This window comes from Lagenorhynchus albirostris, chromosome 8 (assembly GCF_949774975.1).
Source record: "Lagenorhynchus albirostris chromosome 8, mLagAlb1.1, whole genome shotgun sequence".
Lineage (NCBI taxonomy): Eukaryota > Metazoa > Chordata > Mammalia > Artiodactyla > Delphinidae > Lagenorhynchus > Lagenorhynchus albirostris.
The window spans coordinates 87,012,361-87,034,387 of NC_083102.1; the positions used below are offsets into that span (position 1 = coordinate 87,012,361).

The window sequence follows — 22,027 nt, forward strand, 5'->3', positions numbered from 1 at the left end:
TAGTACTTTAAGCCCAGTTCCATAGGATTCAAGACTTTCACAATACTTACAAGTGAAAATTCTCATGGGATGTTCTGATCCTGTCAATTTCCTGTTGTCTAAGAATCCCTTTAAGTGAGTATTTTTACCATGGATACTCTCCCATTTACCATCAGCCTTTGATTTTAACTACTGTCTTATTCCTCACAGTCAGTTAGATATAGGTACATAACAATAGATATGGCCTATCAACAGATACTAATATACAGAAATTTAGAAACAGCTACATTAATGGGATCTTTTAAACAGGGCAGTTGGCCAAAACCAAAAAAACAAATAAACAAACAAGGGCCCAAAAAACATTTCAAAGCCTATTCTCATGCCTAGAATGTTATCCTGAAGGAATTTCAGATAGAGACTGTTACTAGATCTGTATTTTAATATCACAACCACTGAAAAAAAATACACAAAGTCCAAAACTTGACTTTGGAATCTATGTATTTTTACATGTAATAGGAGTTTTAAATTTAATGTTACTAAGCTTTTTAAAACAAATATTTGATACACTAAAAATTTCTAAAGGTGCCTTAAAACTTGGAGATAAAGATATTTATATATTGTGTTGGCCAAAAAGTTTGTTTGGGTTTTTCCATAACATGTTACGGAAAAACCCAGAAAACCCCGAAAGAACTTTTTGGCCAATCCAATAAAAGCTGACAAATAACTGGATAGATGAAAGAAAGAAGGGAGGGAGGCAAGGAAGAAAGGGATCAACGGTCAGACAGACAAACATACATAGGCAAAAAGGTGGTCTCTAAATGCATGGATGAGGAAACCTGGAAACCAGTTAAGTCTCCAGCTTAGACTGCACTCCTAAGCTCCTCCTGACTCTCTTCTTGGTATCCCTTCCAGGTGACACTCAGTACCTCCTAAGAGAGTTGATTATATATGACCACTGGCCCACTTCAGTTCTGACTAAAGTCTTCTAAGAATTAGAACTCTCACTGGGTTGCAACAAAAGTAGAACAGCTGCTTAGTTATACAGGCTACAGACAAATTCTCAGAGTACAACTCAACATTAAGGAAGCCATACCAGCTCTAACAGTCAAACTTACTAAAAATCCCATCTCTAACAGAAAGCTGAAAGCAGTGTATACTAGCAGGTAATAAATCAAGGGAAGGAGAAAGCACTTGATGGGTCCCCTGCTGTATTAAAATTTCACTATCAAAATACGGTCTAACACACCAAGAACCATTTCTAACATGGAGAGGGACTTCTGCTGCCAGTCATGAGGGAGTAAGAGGGTCCAGAAATACTCTCCTATAAATAACTAAGAACTGGACAAAATATAGAAAACAATTATTTTCAGACATCAAACAATAGGCAACAAAGGACTGTGATACATGAGAAAAGTGAAATGAGGTGAGTCTTACCATCAGCCAGGCTTTCTAACTAGAGGTAATTTTAGAACTGTCATACAGGAGAGTTCCAAAAGGAGCCCATTAATCTCAGTGAGTTGATAAGACAGAGATCAGAGAAGAGAGAGCTAAGGTAGCTAGAATGTGCAGGGTAGAATACATGAGAAAAGGAAGCTATGCAGAGAAAGAGCCCCAGAAATCTGCCTAGATGTTGCCCTTGGTTCTTAGCTGAATAACAGTACTTATATGCATAGAGTAAAACCTCAAAAGGACAAGCAAGAACACCTTCTGGGGAAAAAACAATTACTGGAGAGCTGTTAAGTCAAACAATTTCCAGAGTTCAGACAGGGCTATAAACTGTTCAATTTGCCACCAGTAAGAATGGAGAAACTATACTAAATACATGGGGCATTCAGCAGAGAACCCAAAAGGACTATATCTTAGAAGTAGAGCTAAAATTAGCCCTGGAATAAAGGCTACTCTAGACCCTCTCTCCAAAAGAGCTTAAAAATAATCTCAAAAGGGTCACATGTACCTTCAAGTGATTTAAATGCTTAACTAGAAAAGAAGTCCAACATGCAACAAAAAATTTAATACCTGTCATTCAATCAAAAATTACTAAACACATGTGAAAGTATAATGGATACCCATAATAGAGAAAAATTAGTCAATAGAAACATCCCCACAACGAAAGAGGTAGTAGAATTAGTAGACAAGAACATTAAAACAACTAATATAAACATGCTCATATGCTCAAGAATATAATGGAAAACAAAAGCATCATAAAATTGGTAATGAAAATTCCACTGGGTTGGATTAACTGCAAATTAGACACTTGTAGATAAAAAGGTCACTGAACCTGAAGACACAGAAACAAAAGCTATCCCAAGTAAAACACTGAGGACAAAAAATGATGTAAAATTTAAATAAATAAATAAGAGATTCAGCAGGACAGTATCACGAGGTCTAACATTCATGTAACGTGGTCCCAGAAAAAGGTGTGGGGAGCAGAGTCGGGGGGAACAACAGGACACAGATAAAATATTTTTAGAAATAATGGCTGAAACTTTTCCAAAGTTAAAACTATACACTCACATATCCAAAAAGCTCAACAAATCTCCAGCAGGATAAACAATAAAAGATATTTTCCACCTTGCCTTTTTATTTCTGTAAAGCCCAAATAGTAATATATTATAAGGTTTATAATAAATGTATATGTTAAATGTAGGACAAAAATAGCACTAAGGTTGTGAGGTGGGAAATTTTAAGTCATTGAGATTTTCAGATTGTTAACTAGAGAATAACTTAACTTATTCCGATTGATTCAATAACTAAACCAAAAACCTGATCAACTGCACTATAATCCACCTGAAGAAAAAAAAACAAAGCATTACCAAAAGATGAGCAGTCTGCGTGTGGGAGAGGGAAAACAAGAAATCCAAATTAGGGCCCTAGTGATACTGCTAACAGGAAAGAGTGTCCTGAACATCAGATACCATATTTCTACAGATGACATATGTACCAAGTTATGATTGGATGACTTAGACACTAAGATTATCCTTTTGCCCTGGTTCCATGCTTACTTATTCTGACTATAATTTGGCTTATCAATTAATGCTTCCTTTTTGAACGTTTTTTTGTATGATTATGATGCTTCTGAATTATTTTAAAAAAACCTGATATGTTAAAGGCTCTAAAATTTAATAATCAGATGAACTTGGCTCCACATTATACACTTTTCAAAAATCTATTAGCTTAGGGCTTCCCTGGTGGCTCAGTGGTTAAGAATCCGCCTGCCAATGCAGGGGACATGGGTTCAAGCCCTGGTCAGGGAAGATCCCACATGCTGCAGAGCAACGAAGCCAGTGCACCACAACTACTGAGCCTGTGCTCTAAAGCCATGAGGCACAACTACTAAGCCTGCATGCCACAACTACTGAAGCCCACGCACTGCAACGAAGAGTAGCCCCCACTCGCCGCAACTAGAGAAAGCCCGCGCCCAGCAACAAAGAAAACACAGCCAAAAATAAATAAATAAATTTATTTTTAAAAAAATCTATTAGGGCTTCCCTAGTGGCGCAGTGGTTGAGAGTCTGCCTGCCAGTGCAGGGGACACGGGTTCGTGCCCCGGTCCGGGAAGATCCCACATGCCGCGGAGCGGCTGGGCCAGTTAGCCATGGCCTCGGAGCCTGTGTGTCCTGTGCTCCGCAACGGGAGAGGCCACGACAGTGAGAGGCCCGCGTACCGCAAAAAAAAAAAAAAAAAAAAAAAAAAAAAAAAATCTATTAGCTTACACTTTCTAAAATTAGCACGGTCACTTTAATTATTTAATTATGTCCTCAAATTCTCTCCATCTCTGCTGCTTTGTATCCTTATTTTTATAAAATTTAATCAAATTCTACAATTCATTATAGCATACTTTAATTTCAACTTCACTTGAATACCAGCATTTTTTTAATAATTTTTCACTAAAATGGGTCATGAAAAACTTTAACATCTAATGGTCACAAGAGAAGTACAAAGAAATTCTTTTTATGAAATCCTTTGATTTATTCATTTTCTTCCTACCCTTTTCTCTTCTCCTTGTGATTTTTCATATAAGAGGAGCTATTAAAAATTTAAGGGTTCCCTTCATCTGTTTTGGTTTCCTTTTTGTTATCTCAATTATCAAAGGCAGGAGGTGTTACCTGATCGCTGTTCTTGTGAAAACAGACAAAAATGTGTTGATCTTAATAATGAATGTTTGTAGCTGATCAGTTCACAGGGATAGTGTTTCAAGGTCAAGGAATGTTATTTTTTCATAGCCTCTAGTCATCTTATGCTTCAGTTATGATCTTTGAATCTGAACTATCATATTTGCACAGTAACAGCACAGTATTAATCTACAAAGCTACTCAGCAACAAAAAAACTATTGTATTCTTCCAAAGATAAAAATTATTAGGATCTATGAAATTTAAGATTAAACACAAACCAAAAAGAAACAAGAAACACAAGGGCTAGCACAGTTGCTACTGTAAGAGTTACAGTAATGAAAAATGAGATTTATAAAATCAAAAGATACATTCCACATAGTACTTAACTCAAGTACATGGTATATAAAGATTTCAGTACAATTTTAATGTGCTTTGCCAATCTAAACAACTCACTTGTACGGATGTAATAATCCCACTTATATATACATCTTACTGTAGTGACTAAAAAAATGTGAAAATACACCTTTATTTACAAATATGTGAGAACTGCTCTTTCAAAAAAACGTTAATTATACAAGAACAACCTCTGTAAGTGCAGAAATATAAATAATATTTTATTTAAGATTGGCAGCAAACCATAATAGATTAAAACATCCAAGTATTCCCATTTGAACATGCTAGCTTAATCTTTCAAACAACAAAAACTATTTTACTGAATATCATTTATCAAAACAATGTTTTCAAATTTACCTATGCTATAATCAGGAAAATACAAGACAAATGGCTCAAAGCATCCAGTATTTGGACGAAACTTTTCCCAAACAATCTCGCTGAGAAAAATAACAGTCACATTTCTGTCAGTCTGTAAAAGAGAGATAAATAAAAGTAACTTTGCATTAAAAAATCTTAATCAGAACACTAATTCCATTTGAATTTTTCTTTCAAAAGAAATCCAGCAAAGTTCCAACATATAACAAATTATTTGCATACTAATAAGCCATATTTAGAAAACCCAATCAAGGAGCTCATCCTTGTATGCAAATTTTCAAACATAATTACTTAGAATTTCCATAAAACTTTTAGGTTAATCGACAATTCAGTTACCCATGAATACTAGGACAGTCACACAACGACTAATTTTATAGAAATTAAGAAACACATCTGCTTGAACGATTAAGACAAGAACTTTTTATGGAAATTTTCAAAGAAATCACGTGCTTTACATCAATAAACCAAAAAAGACAAAACTTAACATCTCTCGTGATTAAAACGGCTATAGTACCCAGAGGAAAAAAAATATCAGTTGCATATTTTAATGTATATTCAAGATGTTGAGTATACATTAAAAACACAAACAAGTGTGAGTATCCAAAATACCAGTGTTAAGTAAACAGAAAACTTTTGAAATATATGTAGAAATTATAATTAGTATTCCAAAAATAACATTAAGAGAACAAGCTCAATGTGTATGTTATCCTTCTACAGAGTGGCCACAAATGCTAATTCTAATGCTAGAATTTATCTATAGACACCTGGCATTCTCAACACAAATTTTAATATTCCCATGTTCTTTTGGACCTCTCCCAAGTTGACAAAACAAGACATATTTGTTTTGTTCTATAACTATTCTTAGGACCCAGTCTCATACATAAATTACACTATACTTTGATGGTGATTTACTATTTATTGATTTCTAACTTATGTGTAACCTTATATTCCAATTTTCATTATTTAGAGAAATATACTTCTGGCTAACAAAGATAGCTGAGTTCAATAAATTAATAACTCCACAGAAAATGTAGCATCTTTACGAAAGAAAGGAAAAGATTTTTACTTTCAAATGCTTTTTGTCTATTAATTTTTAAGAATCCTTCAATTCATTTCCATAGGGATAAAAAAGTATGCTCTAAACACAATCTTGATTACAAAGCATTGAGTTGTTTTTGCTTTAAAATATGATTACCCAAAGGAATTTTATAAAGTCTGTTAAAAAAAAATACTGAGAGGTTAAAAAAAAGAGGCATTTATCAGTCTAAAAGGATTTTAAGGACTTCCCTGGTGGCTGAGTGGTTAAGAATCCACCTGTAGAGGACACGGTTTCGATCCCTGGTCCATGAAGATCCCACATGCTGCTGAGCAACTAAGCCTGTGTGCCACAACTACTGAGCCTGCACTCTAAAGTCTGTGAGCCATAACTACTGAGCCCACACACCGCAACTAATGAGCCCGCGTACTGCAACTACTGAAGCCCATGCACCTAGAGCCCATGCTCTGCAGCAAGAGAAGCCACCACAGTGAGAAGCATGCACACCGCAACGAAGAGTAGCCCCCGCTCGCCACAATTAGAGAAAGCCCACACGCAGCCACAAAGACCCAACACAGCCAAAAAAACAAAAAAAAGTATATTAATAATAAATTAAAATATATATATTACAAAATAAATAAATAAAAGGATTTTAAGTTGGGTAATGTTCTCATCTGTTCATCTGGAAGTACTTTCAGTGTACAGTGATATCTATCATAATTTAAACTTCATTTTAGTCTGATAAGTAATATAAAAAAATGTGAAATGCTTTTGCTATATTTCTCTTAAATGAAATACACATTTAAAAATCAAATATGCTTTCAGAAACATCAAAACAACAATTTTCTTTTCTGATGGAGTTGAGCTTACTATGAATCTTTTCATTTTCTTCAAATAACTTCCATAATTAAAACTAAAAAAAAGTGAAAGGCCTACGTACTGTGACAGGATGCATGATCAAAGGTCTAAGTACTGTGACAAGATAAAAACAGTGGGGCAAGTTTTACTGGAAGGGCGAGAGGACAGCAAGAATGCACTCTGGCTACCAGAGAGGGAGTCCTTGAGCAAAACAATGGGAAATAGTGGACGGATTTATGCAAACACACACAAGAAAAAATAAATAAAAAGAGAGAAAGAGACCTTTACTCAATGAGGATGGGTCCCTGATGTCAGTAGTAAAATGCCAAGAGTTAATCCATGTGGGAAAGGCTAGACTGCATGAGGAAACTTCCACAATAAGTCACCAACAGCTACACTTACTCTTCTCTTGTCCTCTCCACATCTGCCCCTCAAGACTATTACTAAAAGAGGATTTTAGGAGTCAGCCTCAGGCACACAATGATTTCAGTGGCAATCAGTTGAGAACTCGTAGCAGTTTCTCAAATTTGAGTAATATACTTAACTTTTCAAAGGTGGAAATGCTCTAGGCACTGTCTCCCCAAATATTCACTTAATTATTATAATGTTCCTTAATACTTAAATAATACAGACGTAAAACTAAGTAAGTATAAACTATTTATGCTCAAGGTACTTATAAAGTCATAAAACCACATATTTTTATTTATAAGTTAAATATAAAACTATAAAACCAGTAAAATTTAAATTGACATTATCTGAATATAATGAACATTACTGTTTTGCCTAAACTAAATCTTTGCTCACTTCATGAATATGGTACTAACAGGAAACAGCCACAGTCCTTTTGAGTTTAGCATTCCTATAGCAACTAGTATTGGTAAAAACTGAATTCTCTCACCAATTTCCTTTCTTCAAACCACTACAAACTACTGCCTGTTGTTGCCATCATATTACTATTTGGCTTTCACCTGACATATACATAGTAAGTCTCTCCCTGTTCTTTTCTCATTAGGCCATGACAATCACAGTAGAATTAGTGTTATTCAGGGCCAACACAATTTTAAGTTGAAACACAAAGCTCATTCTAAAAACTGAGCGGCTATGAGACAGAACATCAGATGATCCAGAACAGACCTATCATTCTTTAGATTACTGAAATGAAAATTTTAAAATTCTTGCAGACAGTTCAAAGTCTAGCCCATCTCCACAATTTACTCTAGCAAACACCTAAAATCCTTTAATAGAAAGCAGTGTTAGCCACTTCACAATCAAAAATAAAAGCTAAAATAGTTGAATAAGTCTTATTAAATCACAAATTGTTTTAACTTTGAAAAAATCCTCAACTTCACATGTAATAGAGAAATGCATATCAACTTTATATTAAGAGATTATTTCTCACCTATCAAATTAGCAAAATGAAAAAATGTGACAACACAGTTCTACTGATTAGGCCATAGGGGAAAAGAATTCATTCATCACTTACCAATTCTTGTAACCTAAGAAATCCAGGTAAAAGATATGCTTCCATATCTCTTAGATACTCTGCTTTATCAAGAACCTTATGAAAAAAAAAAAGCAGTGTCAAAATTGATTTTAAAAGCCCTTTAGCAAAACAGTTACATAATATAATGCAAAATTATCTGAACTTCCCATGTTAAAAAAAATGGAACTTATGAATTAATTTTTTAAACAGTATTTACATTTGTGGAAGACATTTCAAATAGGTCAAATAAGTTAAAAAATGAACTACTAACAAAATGTTTCAACACAGATTTTAGAGAATGGGTCATAGTTATACTAAAATAGGTTTGTTTTAAAGATATACCATCAAAAAGATAATGAATGAAGATGCTCTAAGGACCTTTTCTTATAGGTATACAAGAAATAAAACTATGTGCATTTTTAATTACATTTAGTAAAAGATAAATGTCTACCACGTACCAATAATTACAAAGCTTTCTGACCTGACCTGAGAGATAGAAGAAAATTCTGAATTTCATCATATAAAACTTTTCTTGCTTGAACTTTGTAACTCGATACTAAACCCTGTTTAACTAGAAAACCGATCATGTTAAGAAAGATTTTTTTTTTTTTTTTTTTTTTTTGCGGTACGCGGGCCTCTCACTGTTGCGGCCTCTCCCGTTGCGGAGCACAGGCTCCAGACGCGCAGGCTTAGCGGCCATGGCTCATGGGCCCAGCCGCTCTGCGGCATGTGGGATCTTCCTGGACTGGGGCACGAACCCGCGTCCCCTGCATGAGCAGGTGGACTCTCAACCACTGTGCCACCAGGGAAGCCCCAAGAAAGATTAAATTTTTGTTCAGTGTTATGATAATGCTACTGGGATTATGTTGCAAATTATAATCATTTAAATTAGGAATAAAATTAAAATGCAGGGAATATATTATTTCCCTGAATAGTCCAAATTGTTTTTTATCTGTTTTACTGATTAATAGATAGCTTGAAACAATGTATGAGAGTAATCAACTTATTTCATTCCTAATTCATTTAGACAAAATAAAGCTAAAATTATCTACCACTAAAAAGATACAAATTAGTTTCTCCACTATGTATTCTCAATTGCAGTTTTCCCATCAATTTCCATTTTAAAACTCTCTAATACATGACACAGATTAATTCAAATAAACTGGTCCATTTGTATGCCCATTTTAATGCAAAACACAAAGCTGAAGCAATAAGTTAATAGTTCATTCTTCTGACTGGATACAATTAACCAACTGTAATTAATGGTTTTATGGTATTTTAATAAATGATCCTTCTTCAAAAGCAATTATCAGTGCCCGCTTCAGCAGCACATATGCTAAAACTGGAATGATACAGAGAAGATAAGCATGGCCCCTGTGCAAGGGTGACACGCAAATTCGTGAAGTGTTCCATATTTTTGCTAATTCACTTTGTTATACAGCAGAAACTAACACACCATTGTAAAGCAATTATACCCCAATAAAGATGTTAAAAAAAAAGCAATTATCAAATAACTAATATTCAAAGAAGTTAACATTTTAATTCAGATTCAAACATTTTAAAAATAATTTACCTGAAGGTATTCTAATAGACTTGATTTGTAAGCTTGTTTACTGACTAGAAAACATCCTCAGACATCTTTCTGCATTATTTCCTAAGTGCTGAAACTTACCAATTCATATATTAGCTAGCTGAACGTTCTACGATTTACTCTAAATAATGTTCTATGCTAAACACCTGCAAACTTTTCCACCCTAATGTTTAGTCATCTAACAAATAACTTATCGAATGCCTACTTTGATCCACTGGGCCTGAAAAGTGAGTTGGGTCCTACTTATTCCTCATGGCTCTTTGCAGAATATTGATTCTCCCTCTTCCCTAAAGACACAACTTTGAAACTCTACTTGTTGGAGTCATCCAACACTCTGGGGTCATTCCTCCTTGGTCTTTAAATATTATAGCTTCTGACTATCACATCTCTAATATAACTCCTGTAGTTTTGGATATTTCAAAATCCACATAAATGACCTCCTTCTGATATGGTAGACTCATTTCCTTAAATCCCTCTCTCCACCAGTGATCTTGTTGCCTACGCTACCCAGTGAAAGATCAACTTATTTCCTACATCACTGGTTTCTGAAGTGTAGTCTGTGGCCCCCTGTGAGGTGAGGGTAGGGGGGTGTGCTGTTTCTGATACTCTTTCAGGAAGTTGGTGAGGTCAAAACTATTTTCATAATAATACTAAAAATTTATATGCCTTTCTCATCATGGTGACATTTGCACTAATGGTGCAAAAGCAATGGTGGGTTAAACTAGAGTCGTCTTAGCATAAATGAAGGTAACAGTGCCAAACTATACTAGTAGTTATTAATTCTTCACTATGTACTTGCTCTTAAGAAAAAAAAATTAGACTTTTGCTTCTAAGATGGAGTAGCTGCACTTTTTCCTCTTCGTCCTAAGTAAAACTAAGAATCTTGAGTATTACATATAAAACAAATGGGGCTCTGAAAGGTGGAAAGAAGGAGGCAGACCAGCTAGGGACCTCAGGACCAGAAGAATGACAACTCACTTCAGAGGGTGAATTGTCTAAGTTGTCTTTTTGCCTCATATATCCCATTTGTCGAGCTGAATAAGCCGGCAACACAGGAAGGCCAAGCAGCACAGACCAAAAGAGCCCCAACCAAAACCTTACTTTCTCTAGCCAAAGGACCAGGAAAGGGGCAGCTTAGAGAAACTTCCAGGACTATGCACTCTCCAAGTTTTCTTTATAGAGGACATCAGTACATCACTGATTTCTTGTCTCATTTCTTTTTTTGTTTTTGTTTTTGTTTTGCCGTACGCGGGCCTCTCACTGCTGTCGCCTCTCCCGCCGCGGAGCACAGGCTCCGGACGCGCAGGCTCAGCGGCCATGGCTCACGGGCCCAGCTGCTCCGCGGCATATGGGATCCTCCCGGACCAGGGTACGAACCTGTGTCCCCTGCATCGGCAGGCGGACTCTCAACCACTGCGCCAGCAGGGAAGCCCTTGTCTCCTTATTTCTTCATCCCCTAAACACTGGAGCACCAGAATACTCGGTCACTGGCCTCACCTCTTTTCTAACTCACTCACTCTCTCGGTGACCTAATCCTGTCTCACAGCTTTAAGTACTACTACTGTATGCTCAGAAGTCCAAAATGGTATCTCCATGTTGGACCTCTCTTGACCTCAGACTCAAGCATCCAAGTGCCAACTCAACATCTCTACTTGGACTTAACATACCCCAAACCAAATTCTTCATCACTCCTTCTCCCCCAGCAAGACCCCACCTGCTGCAGTTTTCTCCACTCGGATAATGACAACCTTATCCCTTCAAGCGCACAAAAACTTTTTTTTTTGAGTCATGCTTGACTTCTTTCTTTCTCTCCTCCTCCACACTCACTCTATCAGAAAATTCTGTCAACCCTACCTTCAAAATATATACAGTCCATATCTTACCATATCCATTGATACTACCCCAGTCTAAGCCAACATGTTGTTTGCCTAGATTAATACAAATGCTTCATAACTAGTTGTATTAGTTTCCTAGGGCTACCATAACAAAGTACCACAAACAGGGTGGCTTAACCAACAGAAATTTATTATCTCACAGTTCTGGAAGCCAGAAGTCCAAGATCAAGTTATTGGCAGGGCCATGCTTCCCATGAAGGTTCTAGAGAAGGACCTGTATCAGGTCCCTCTCCTAGCTCCTGGTAATCCCCTGCCTTGTGGCAGCATAACTCCAATCTTCATGTGGCATTTTCTCTATGTGCGTGTCTGTCTCTAAATTTCTTCTTTTTATTAGGACATCAGTCATACTGGATGAGGGGCCCAATCTACTCTAGTATGACCTCAACTTAACTAATTAGAACTGCAACGACCCCATTTACAAATAAGGTCATATTCTGAGGTAGTAGGGGTTAGAATTTCAACATACGAATTTTTGGAGGAAACAAATCAACCCATAACACTAGCCTGCACTAGTGTACTCTTGTACTCTTCGTCTGATTCTCAAATGAAGAATCAAATGTACCTGTACCCTTCATTTGATTCTCAACATTACCCCTCTCCCCCTTAAACTATATTCCAGCCAAAATGGCCTCCTTCATATTCTTTGAATACACAGGCATGCTCCAGTCTCCTTTGTATGCTCACGTAAATCTCTTTGCTTGGAATACTCTTTTTTCAGATATTTTCATGACTTGCCCCTCGCTTCCTTCAGGTTTCAGCTCAGTTATCATCATCTCAGTGAGATCTTCTCTGCCTTCCCACTTAGAAATAACTAGCCTCCCCCGCCCAGGGGATTCTCCCTTACTCTAATATACCACATCTGACATACTACATATTAACTTGCTTACTACATATCTTCCTCAATTAGAGGAATTAGCCACAAGTGGGCAGACACTATTTTGTCTCTGTTCCATCTCCAGTATCTAAAATAGTGCCTGGCACATAAGAAGTACTCAAGTAAATATTTGCATAAATAAATGAACAAAATTAACATGTGGAAGGAACTGTTTTACACATTTAAGGAGATGCAAGAATGCATAAGATGTGGTCCCTTCAGTGAGTATAAACTTAGCCATTATGAGAAGGTATTATATTAAATTTTAATTTCAATTCCAGAGATAATCATTTTTTAAAATAAGGTTAAGGTGTTATAAAATCTCACTAATGTAAAACACATTATATATTTTCAGTTGTCTGCTAGTTATTTTCACATTGATGTAACAACTAAAACTTGAACTTAGCCAACCTAAAATCAAACAATTCATCTTTCCCAGACCTGCCCCATATATAATTGACAAGTCTGACCTTTGCTGTCTCTTCCATTTATTCTTTTCTGCATCTTCTGCCCCAACTCTAGTCCAGGCCCAAATTTCCTCTAATGGAAACAGTTACAAGAGCCTCAAAACCATCTAGCCTATGTCTTTCAATCCCCTCAAATTCACCTATTCAACATGCCTTCGTAGCAGTCTTCCTAAAGCATGTTTGTTGCTCTAGTCTTCACTACGTCCTTGCCTCTCACTGCCTAAGAAATGAAATAAAGCTTGTTAGTATGGTTTTCAAGACACTCCCTGATCTACCCCCACCCACCTTTCTACTCTTCTTTCTCTTCCTTCATACTTTAAACCCACTAAGACCAGGCTACTTGGCATTCCCTGGCCTCCATTCCCATCTGTATGCCTTTGCCTAATTCCCTCCACAGGAAATTCCTCTTCTTCAGTTTCTTCCTAATGATACCCGAATCATTCTTTTGGATCTATCTCAAATGTTACCACCTTATGAAGCCGTACCAGATGTGCCTGAATCAGTGCTTTGCATATCATGGTTATTACTAATCACATTCTATATGTAGTCATATGTGAGTACGTCATAGCTCTTCTACTAAAGTGAAGCTCCCTTTAGATAAGAACTACATCTACAGACTCATAGATAAGAGAACAAACTAGTGGTCACCAGTGGGGAGAGGGAAGGAAGGAGGGGCAACATAAGGGTAGGGGATTAAGAGGTGCAAACTACTACATATAAAATAAATGAGCTACAAGGATACATTGTACAGCACAGAGAATATAGCCAATATTTTATAATAGCTATAAATGGAGTATAACCTTTAAAAATTGTGAATCACTATGCTGTACACCTGAAATTTATCTAATGTTGTACGTCAACTATACATACCTCAATTAAAAAACTATACCTCAATTAAAAAAAGAAATATATCTAAAACATTTTTATGTTGCATAAGCACCTTGTACAATGCACTGTACATAAGTCTCAAAAGAAAAATATGGAAATTGATCTAATAAATCAGTTTTCAAATAAGAGATGATACTTACAATATATACAGTCTGATCCTTGAGACTTTCAGCTTTGGTTATTTGTTTAAATAAGCGAACGAAGTCATTAAATGTTTCACAGGTTATTTGAGTAGAACATTCACCCTCTGAAGAACTAAGATGATTCAGCTTGTTTAAAATTTGTTCCAAAAGCAGCCTCAAGGTAAAGCATTCAACACAATTCACAAAGACATGTGGAAGCTGAAAACAAAAACCAAAAAAGTATAAATAGAAAACACATATCCACAACAACGGCTCTGCTGGATATCCGCCATTTGCCCTTCTAAATCTATACCCCACCATTCTCCAAACTGCTCTGTGCCCCAGGAGGCTGACCACTACAGACTGCATCGCCCAGACTCATTTTCTAGCTCTTGCTCGATTCAGCCAAAGGGAAGAACCAGGAGACAGAAGCAAAGTGGTAAGAGAAAGAAGGTGAATATTCATTCCCTTGACTCCCACCCCCATCCCACAGCTTGACAGTGGCTGCATCTTCTATCAAAGGCAACAGCTCGAGTTGGGCAGCCTCTCATCAAAGGCTACACCTCTTGCTGGGGCCTGATTACAGCTCCTTCCTGTGCCATTCAGGTCTGAGAGAGGTAAAGGCTCTCAGCACATCACCATCCCTTATTGGTTCCCTTAACATTTCTTCAACCTTTGTAAAATATTATAGTCCCTCCATTAAACACACTTTAATTATTTGAGTTTTCATTTGTTTCCTACAGGGATTGAAAGCAAACCTGTATTTCCCGCTAAAGAATTCTTACAAAGAAACCCAAGAACATGTGAATGTTAAAATTCTTAGTGGGAATTTCTTACTTATAATTTTAAAATATTTTTAATCATGGACACACCTAAACCAAAAAAACATTTTTAAGAGTTAAAAACCAGAGTTTTTATGTATGACTGATTCACTTTGTTATAAAGCAGAAACTAATACACCATTGTAAAGCAATTATACCCCAATAAAGATGTTTAAAAAATAAATAAATAAATAAATAAATAAAAAAAACCAGAGTAATCCCCCTATAAGGACTTAGAACTAGCTCTTCATTTAGAGAACTATCAAAATGGAGGTAATTCCAGAAGTAACAAGGAAAAAAAAGATTTATAAATATAGTCTGTTCTCAAAATGAAATCACAAAAGCAGTACTGATCACTCAGAGGAAGACAGCGTGTGGCATCTGGCACAAATAATGGAACCTATAACTATTTTTAGCGACATTCTATAAATCTCACCCAGTAAAGAGGCTTTTCTTTCTCAGATTAGCAGTGTAACTAAGGCTACATTATAGTTACTTAGGCACAATTTCACCAGCATTTTCTGACCTCCCTTACCCCCACTCCTTTATGAACTACAGTCCACAATAGCTCTGTTAAGACTGTGTTTACTGCTACCTGTGTGCTATCCATGACCTTTAATGGCAGCATATTCTAAATGTCTCTTTGTGTACCTGTACCAAAAGTGATGATAATTATCATTACAATGTTTAAGCAGCAACAAAAACCAAGATACATTAAAAAATGAAATACAGCCCTTAACTATGGAACTTCCATATTCAGTTTTCATGCTTTTATTCAATATAGATATTTTTGGACACTTCATGCAGGGAGGTCCAAATGCAAATGCCTGAGCGAGGACCTTGTACACTCAGGTTCTGAAGCCTGGTGTGAACCTCAGGCATCTGTATTTTAAAATGCACAGGCAAACTTCAGGATCAAAGGCTAAAATCCCTAAGTTGATGTATGCCAAGAACTGTGCTGGGAATAACCTCAAGAAACAGTTTCAAGCCAGGGAAACACAAACATTTATCACAGCTGAAAGGGATAAATATTACAACAGAATTAAGCACAGAGTGCTGAGGCTGCACAACAGAGGGGCATCTAACACCGCCTAGAGAGCCAAAAAAGGCTACCCAAAGTGTAAACACAAGAAAACATAGCAAAATAAATAAGCATTTGCCAAATAATAGGGTAGAAGAGTTGGAGTGAATGAGTACAAGAAAGCCATTCCAAGCAGTATGTGTCAAGGGCTGAAAGTAAGAGACAGCAAGAACTGTAAAATAGTTCAGTATGCCACACAAAACACACATACGCTGAGCTAGTTAGGACCGGGGGTAGCAAACTACAGCCTTTGGGTTAGCAACCTGTTTTGATATATACAGCCATGCCCATTTAGATAGACACGGTCCATGGCTGCTTCCACACTAAGGAGGAGTTGAGTGGTTGTAATATAAAGTACCTGGCCCGCAAGCCTAAAATATTTACTATCTGGCCCATAAGAAAAAGTTTGCCCATCCCTGGCTTAGGATATGAAACAGGGTGTGGCAATAATCACGAACAATAGCAGCTAAACTTTATTGAGTGCTTACTATATACTAAGTATTGTGGTAAGCACTTTTAATGTATTAACTCACTGAATTCTCACAATTCCAAATGTTGTCACTACTAGCCCTACTCTTCAGATGCGAAAGCACTAAGGGGTGAACCCAGAAGAAGAACATGAGTCTGCCAGACTCTATCTCAAATTCTTAGGCATTACGTTAAGAAAGATAAACTGAACTCAGCTCATGAAGGGTCTTATATATCAGGCAAAACACCCGAACCTTTTCCTAAATATCTTATTTAAGATTTTCATGGACTAGCTGCAGGGTGGAGAACAGACTGCACTTAGGAGACTGTTGTGGAAATAAATGAAAGAAATAATGGTAAATGAAACTCAAGTAGCAGCAATGGCTATGATTCAAGCTACATGGAGTCAAGACATTAATGATACAGAATCAACAGGATGTGTTTACTGTTCAATTTACTAAGAGAGTGAGGATAAAGAAAGAGTAAAGAGCAAGTTTAGACAACTGTGTGAATGGTGAAATTCACTGTTAGAGGCAATATGGGAAGAAGGGTAAAGGTGACATATTTAGTTTTGTACTTGTGGAGATTCAGACTTATCACTATCAATATTTCAAATATGTACAATAATGGAGAAGAAACAGATTTTAGTATTTTTAAAGAATGTATTATTATGTGTGTTTTCCCCCAAATATTATCATCCAATGAAAGTTAGAGTCATTTGGCTCAACTTAAAAAGTACATTCTAACATCAAGGCTCAAGTTATTTAACAATGCCTTCTGAAGCTTACAGTCTTTGAAGGTCTTCAACAAAAAGGTGGTCAGAAATGTTTTATGTAGAAGATATTCCTTCAGAGAAAGGTAAACTAAGTATCTCCCAGATCCCTTCTATTTCTAGGAGTCTATGAATAAAAATCAATTAACACTGAGTTTGGGATATTCTTACCTCTAAAGTTTTCAACAAAGTTTGTGTTACATAGGTCTTTCCACTGGCAGTATGTCCATAAATAAAAATGGATGGAAAGCTGAAATGATGTCTCTAGCAGAGAAAAGACAAATATCAGTCTGCACGTACAAAACAGAAAATAAACATTCATCAATTTGTGACAAACTTTTCATGATAAAGTAAATTATTCAATCCAAATGATTTCAACAGTGAGCATTTAGTGGATTCATCATTATACCTCAAACCTACTTGAATTCAACTCTACTCTTTCTCAAAATTTCTGGAAAATCACATTTGGCCTATTATATATGATATATTACTATACATATATATATTCAACCCTTTTTATTATTATACAGGTTTATATATATAAATGTTTGTATTTTCAAATTTGAGAGATTTAACAGATTTTTCAAGAATGATTTTGACCATACTTCATTTTTTTCTTAACCCTTTTTTATAGAATCTAAGCCCACAGGCTGCAACTTCAGTCTACATTCTAAAGCTTTTAAACTAAGCATATGTAAACACAGGACTAGAAAGAATTTCAAGAGTCCTCTGTTCTAAGGAAAACTTACAGGATAATTTTGAATTACGCTTACATTTACCTTGGCCTAAATGTGTACATTTCATCATTGTTTTCAATGATCAAATCTACACAGCATATATTTCAAAATACATATTCCCAAGATTCTCCTGAAGTACATTATGAGTCAGCAGCCTAGAGAAAAGTAAAAATTGTCAAACACCCCTATATTGGTCTGGTCAATACTACAAATATGTTTCATTCATTCAATGAACACTAATTAGACAGCTGCTAAATGCTGAAAACCATGATGCACTAAAGAGTACAAAAATCAGTTAGAGATAAAACCTGCTTTGGAGGAATTCACATACACTTAAAAAATAATTATAAGAAAATTGGATGATGCAATTTCCGTGAAAAAGTAGAGTCTCTATGATCATCATCTACCACTACAATAGTACAGTTGACGCTTGAACAACACAGGTTTTGAACTGCTTGAGTTCATCTATACATGGATTTTTTTCAATAAACATATTCGAAACAATTCTGGAGATTTGCAACAATTTGAAAAAACTCACAGATGAACCACGTTGCCTAAACACATAGGAAAAATTAAGTATGCCATGAAGCGTAAAATATATGTAGATAATAGTATATCCTTACAAAGGCATACGGTGAATGATATTTAATATAAAATTAACAATGTGTTAGTTTTCTGTTTTATAACTTGCTCCCAAAGGATTACATTACCATACATACCATATGGTATGTCTGTGCCTCCCAGCCTCTCCCCTCTTTCTCTCCCTCTCCCTTCCTCCCTTCTTCCTACCCCTCCTTCCTTCCTATAATTGGAGAAACTGTGTATTAGCCTATCATCACAGGTAAGTGATTTTTCAAAAAAATGTAACCATGTGTTTACAATACTGTATTATGAATATGACTGGAATACTGTATGCCATGAAACTTTATAAGGGTTCATTCATTAGTATATAGGTAGGCTACCATGAAGGAATTCTATCCGTAACAGAAGGCTACCATAAAGCAATTATATCGCTGCTTCTTTGTTATCAACGTATGAATCATTATACCTGTAAATAGATATGAATTTCTTTTTCACATTATCTTTTCATTTTTAATGTCTAGTTAGTAATATGTATAACAAGCCCAGTGTTTTGTATTATTAAGACAATATTGATGTAGATATTGACAGACAATTCATCTTATAAACCAGGTAAACTAACGGTATTGATAAATACAGTATAGTACTATAAATTAGTTCTCTTCCTTATGATTTTCTTAGTAACATTTCGTTTCCTCTAGCTTACTTTATTGTAAGAATACAGAATATAATATATATAACATACAAAATATGTGTTAATTGACTATTTATCGGTAAGGTTATTAGCAGTTAAGTTTGGGGTGAGTCAAAAGTTACACACTGATTTTCAACTCCACAGGGGGTCAGCACCCCCAATTCCCACATTGTTCAAAGGCCAACTGTAGTCACAAACATTTATTACATTCTAGCCACCAAGTTACAAATTTCCTTTTAGCAAGACAAATCAGGAACTCAGATTTATACAGGAAAATACTTTCTAATGGCAAATGCCCATGGCAAGAGCAGCCCAACAGATTAAAAATGGATGTTTCATACAGATTCTTTTCTTAAGTTTATACATAACTCTCTTGTAAATTAACTAGCTCAAAAATTCTGTAACAAGAATTAAACGCATGCTTGCTGAGCATCTCTGCTAATACAATACTATATTTCACCTTGAAAGAGAAGCACAAGATATCCTTCAGGACACTTTTCCAAGCTACACTAAAACTCTCCTTTCCTGGAATCCCACCACACTTACCTGCATCCACTATTTGGTGCTTAATAATATTCCACCTTACATCATCTTTTCTACTGTTAACTAGAACTGTACTGAACTCTTGCACTGTTATTTAACCTTTCACCTTCATAAACCTAACATAAACTGTAATAAGCCAGGATCAGGCACAGTGCCTGGAACAGAGAAGGTGCTTACTAAATATTTGCTGAATACATAAATGAATCTGCTAAGAAATATGAACCAGTTTTTTATAGATCTTTGCATCTCCTACACGCACAGCACCTTACAGAAAAGCGCTATTAAAATTGTTAAATATGACTTCTTCCTGTGATTTACACCAAATTGATATCACTCATCTCTATTTGCCAACATTCATTTTCAGGAGGATCACTTCTGTTTGTAGTGATCTGGGTTTGTCTACTCCAGGGAAGGAATGCATAAGGTACAACTAAGAAAATGTTTCAGTGATAATATTGATAACTACAATTAAAAGCATTATAACTAGGCTTCCCTGGTGGTGCAGTGGTTTAGAATCCGCCTGCCAATGCAGGGGACACGGGTTCAAGCCCTGGTCCAGAAAGATCCCACATGCTGCGGAGCAACTAACTGGCCCGTGTGCCACAACTACTGAGCCTGCGCTCTAGAGCCCTCGTGCCACAGCTACTGAAGCCCACGCACCTAGAGCCCCTGCTCTGCAACAAGAGAAGCCACCGCAATGAGAAGCCCCTCACGGCAACAAAGAGTAGCCCCCGCTCGCCGCAACTAGAGAAAGCCCGCGCACAGCAACGAAGACCCAACGCAGTCAAAAATAAATAAATAAAGTTAAAAAAAAAAGACCCAATGCCTTAAAAAAAAAACTGATATTAAAAAAAAAGCATTATAACTAGAATACTGACTGAGGGTGCAGTCCCTGACCTTAGTTCCCTAACTAATGTGCCCCTTTAGAAGGAGGGTGGTACTTTTCTACTAATACTTCACAGGCCACCCCAGACTGCCACCCAGGTAGTTGGATGAAAGCAGTACTTATGAAAGCAAACCAGAGGTGTGAGGGAAGAACGTGAGTGTGACCCTAAACTCTCATTTACTCTCCTTACAGATGAGATCCAAGTGTGATCAATTCCAAGTCTAATTAATGAGTCTGAAGCAAAAGGCTCACTAAAGGCCACCAGAATATAATCAAAAACAGATTAAGTATGGAATTGATGAATGCTACCTCCTATGGAAAGGACTCCGCAGCAGTGTTCATCCAGAGGAAACATTTAACCTCTTCTCTTAGGCATCACCTGAACTGCTAGTCAAGAAGCCTAGACTAGACCTCTTCTGTGCTTTAACAACGCTGGAAAAGCCGCTTAAGTTTTAAACCTGAAGCACCGCGTTGGCCCTCACAGGTCTTGACAACTACCCATCCACACAGAACTTACACTAACTACCTCACTGAAACGTGGGGACTCACTTTTGAATAAGTAACACTGGGCAATCACATCTGTTGTATAAAATCCTGTTCAGCTGGGGTAAGAAGCAACTTCGAGTAGCTACTCTGGACTAACACCCTCTCAAAACCGTGGCGTGCGTAAAACATCACGTCCTGGGCCAACGAGCCCTAGTGCAGGCCGGTCCTTCCCGTGCAGTTTAAGAGACCGCTCACAAATTACTTTGGGTGAGGAGTGGGAGAGACCTATAACACCCACTACCTCAACGCAAAAGACGGTCTACAGCCCCTCAGTCAGAACGAAAATTTAAAAATTGGAACATGTCGCAAGACCACGGAATTGTTTGCCTCCGGGATTTGGAAGAGAAAAGATAGCTGGACTACAATACCTCTCCAAACAGGGACTGCAAGGTGGACACTTGGGACTCGCGACAAAGCACCGTGTTTTCCAGGTGAGGCATGCTGGCGGTTACCAAATCACAGAGCAGCCCGCGGCCCGCTCCGCATTCACAGCCGCAGCCTCACCCACGCTCGGGTCTCCGCGCTCTCGCCGGAAACCGGACTCTCGGGCTTGTGGGAGGAGCCAGCGTGGCCGTGCGTCCGCGTGACGTCAGCGCGCAAGAGGAGCGACGGACCCGCCCTAGTCTTCCACAGCCTGAAGCGGTAGGGCTCTGAGCGCCGTAGAGGGGTTTCTGGAGCCCGCTTTGTGGGGTTGGGCGTCTTGGGCTGCGGCCTTTGCCACCCAAAGGTCGAGAGGGGGATGCAGGGATGGGCGAACAGAGAAAGCGCTTGAAGGGGCTAAGGGGGCCCTGTGGGCTCCACTAAGTCGAGAACCTGTGGGTTCGGC

General features: G+C 37.2%; 1 protein-coding gene and 1 non-coding gene across 3 annotated transcripts in view; one reads left to right on the plus strand and one right to left on the minus strand.

Moving 5' to 3' along the window:
- The window catches only part of ORC5 (origin recognition complex subunit 5), a 72,739-nt gene extending 51,002 nt beyond the window's left edge, over window positions 1–21,737 (minus strand). For both annotated transcript variants that reach the window (XM_060156202.1, XM_060156201.1), the window contains exons 1-5: window positions 21,570–21,737; window positions 17,388–17,480; window positions 14,093–14,293; window positions 8,238–8,312; window positions 4,843–4,954 (exon numbers count right to left, since the gene is read on the minus strand). In XM_060156202.1, coding sequence (XP_060012185.1) covers window positions 4,843–4,954; window positions 8,238–8,312; window positions 14,093–14,293; window positions 17,388–17,480; window positions 21,570–21,641 — 553 coding nt within the window. In that variant the 5' untranslated portion in view covers window positions 21,642–21,737. The remainder of the gene's footprint in view (window positions 1–4,842; window positions 4,955–8,237; window positions 8,313–14,092; window positions 14,294–17,387; window positions 17,481–21,569) is intronic.
- On the plus strand, window positions 9,550–9,656 carry LOC132525007 (U6 spliceosomal RNA). Its single transcript, XR_009542142.1, has one exon. It is a non-coding gene; the product is annotated as a U6 spliceosomal RNA (small nuclear RNA).
- Window positions 21,738–22,027: the final 290 nt, after the last annotated feature.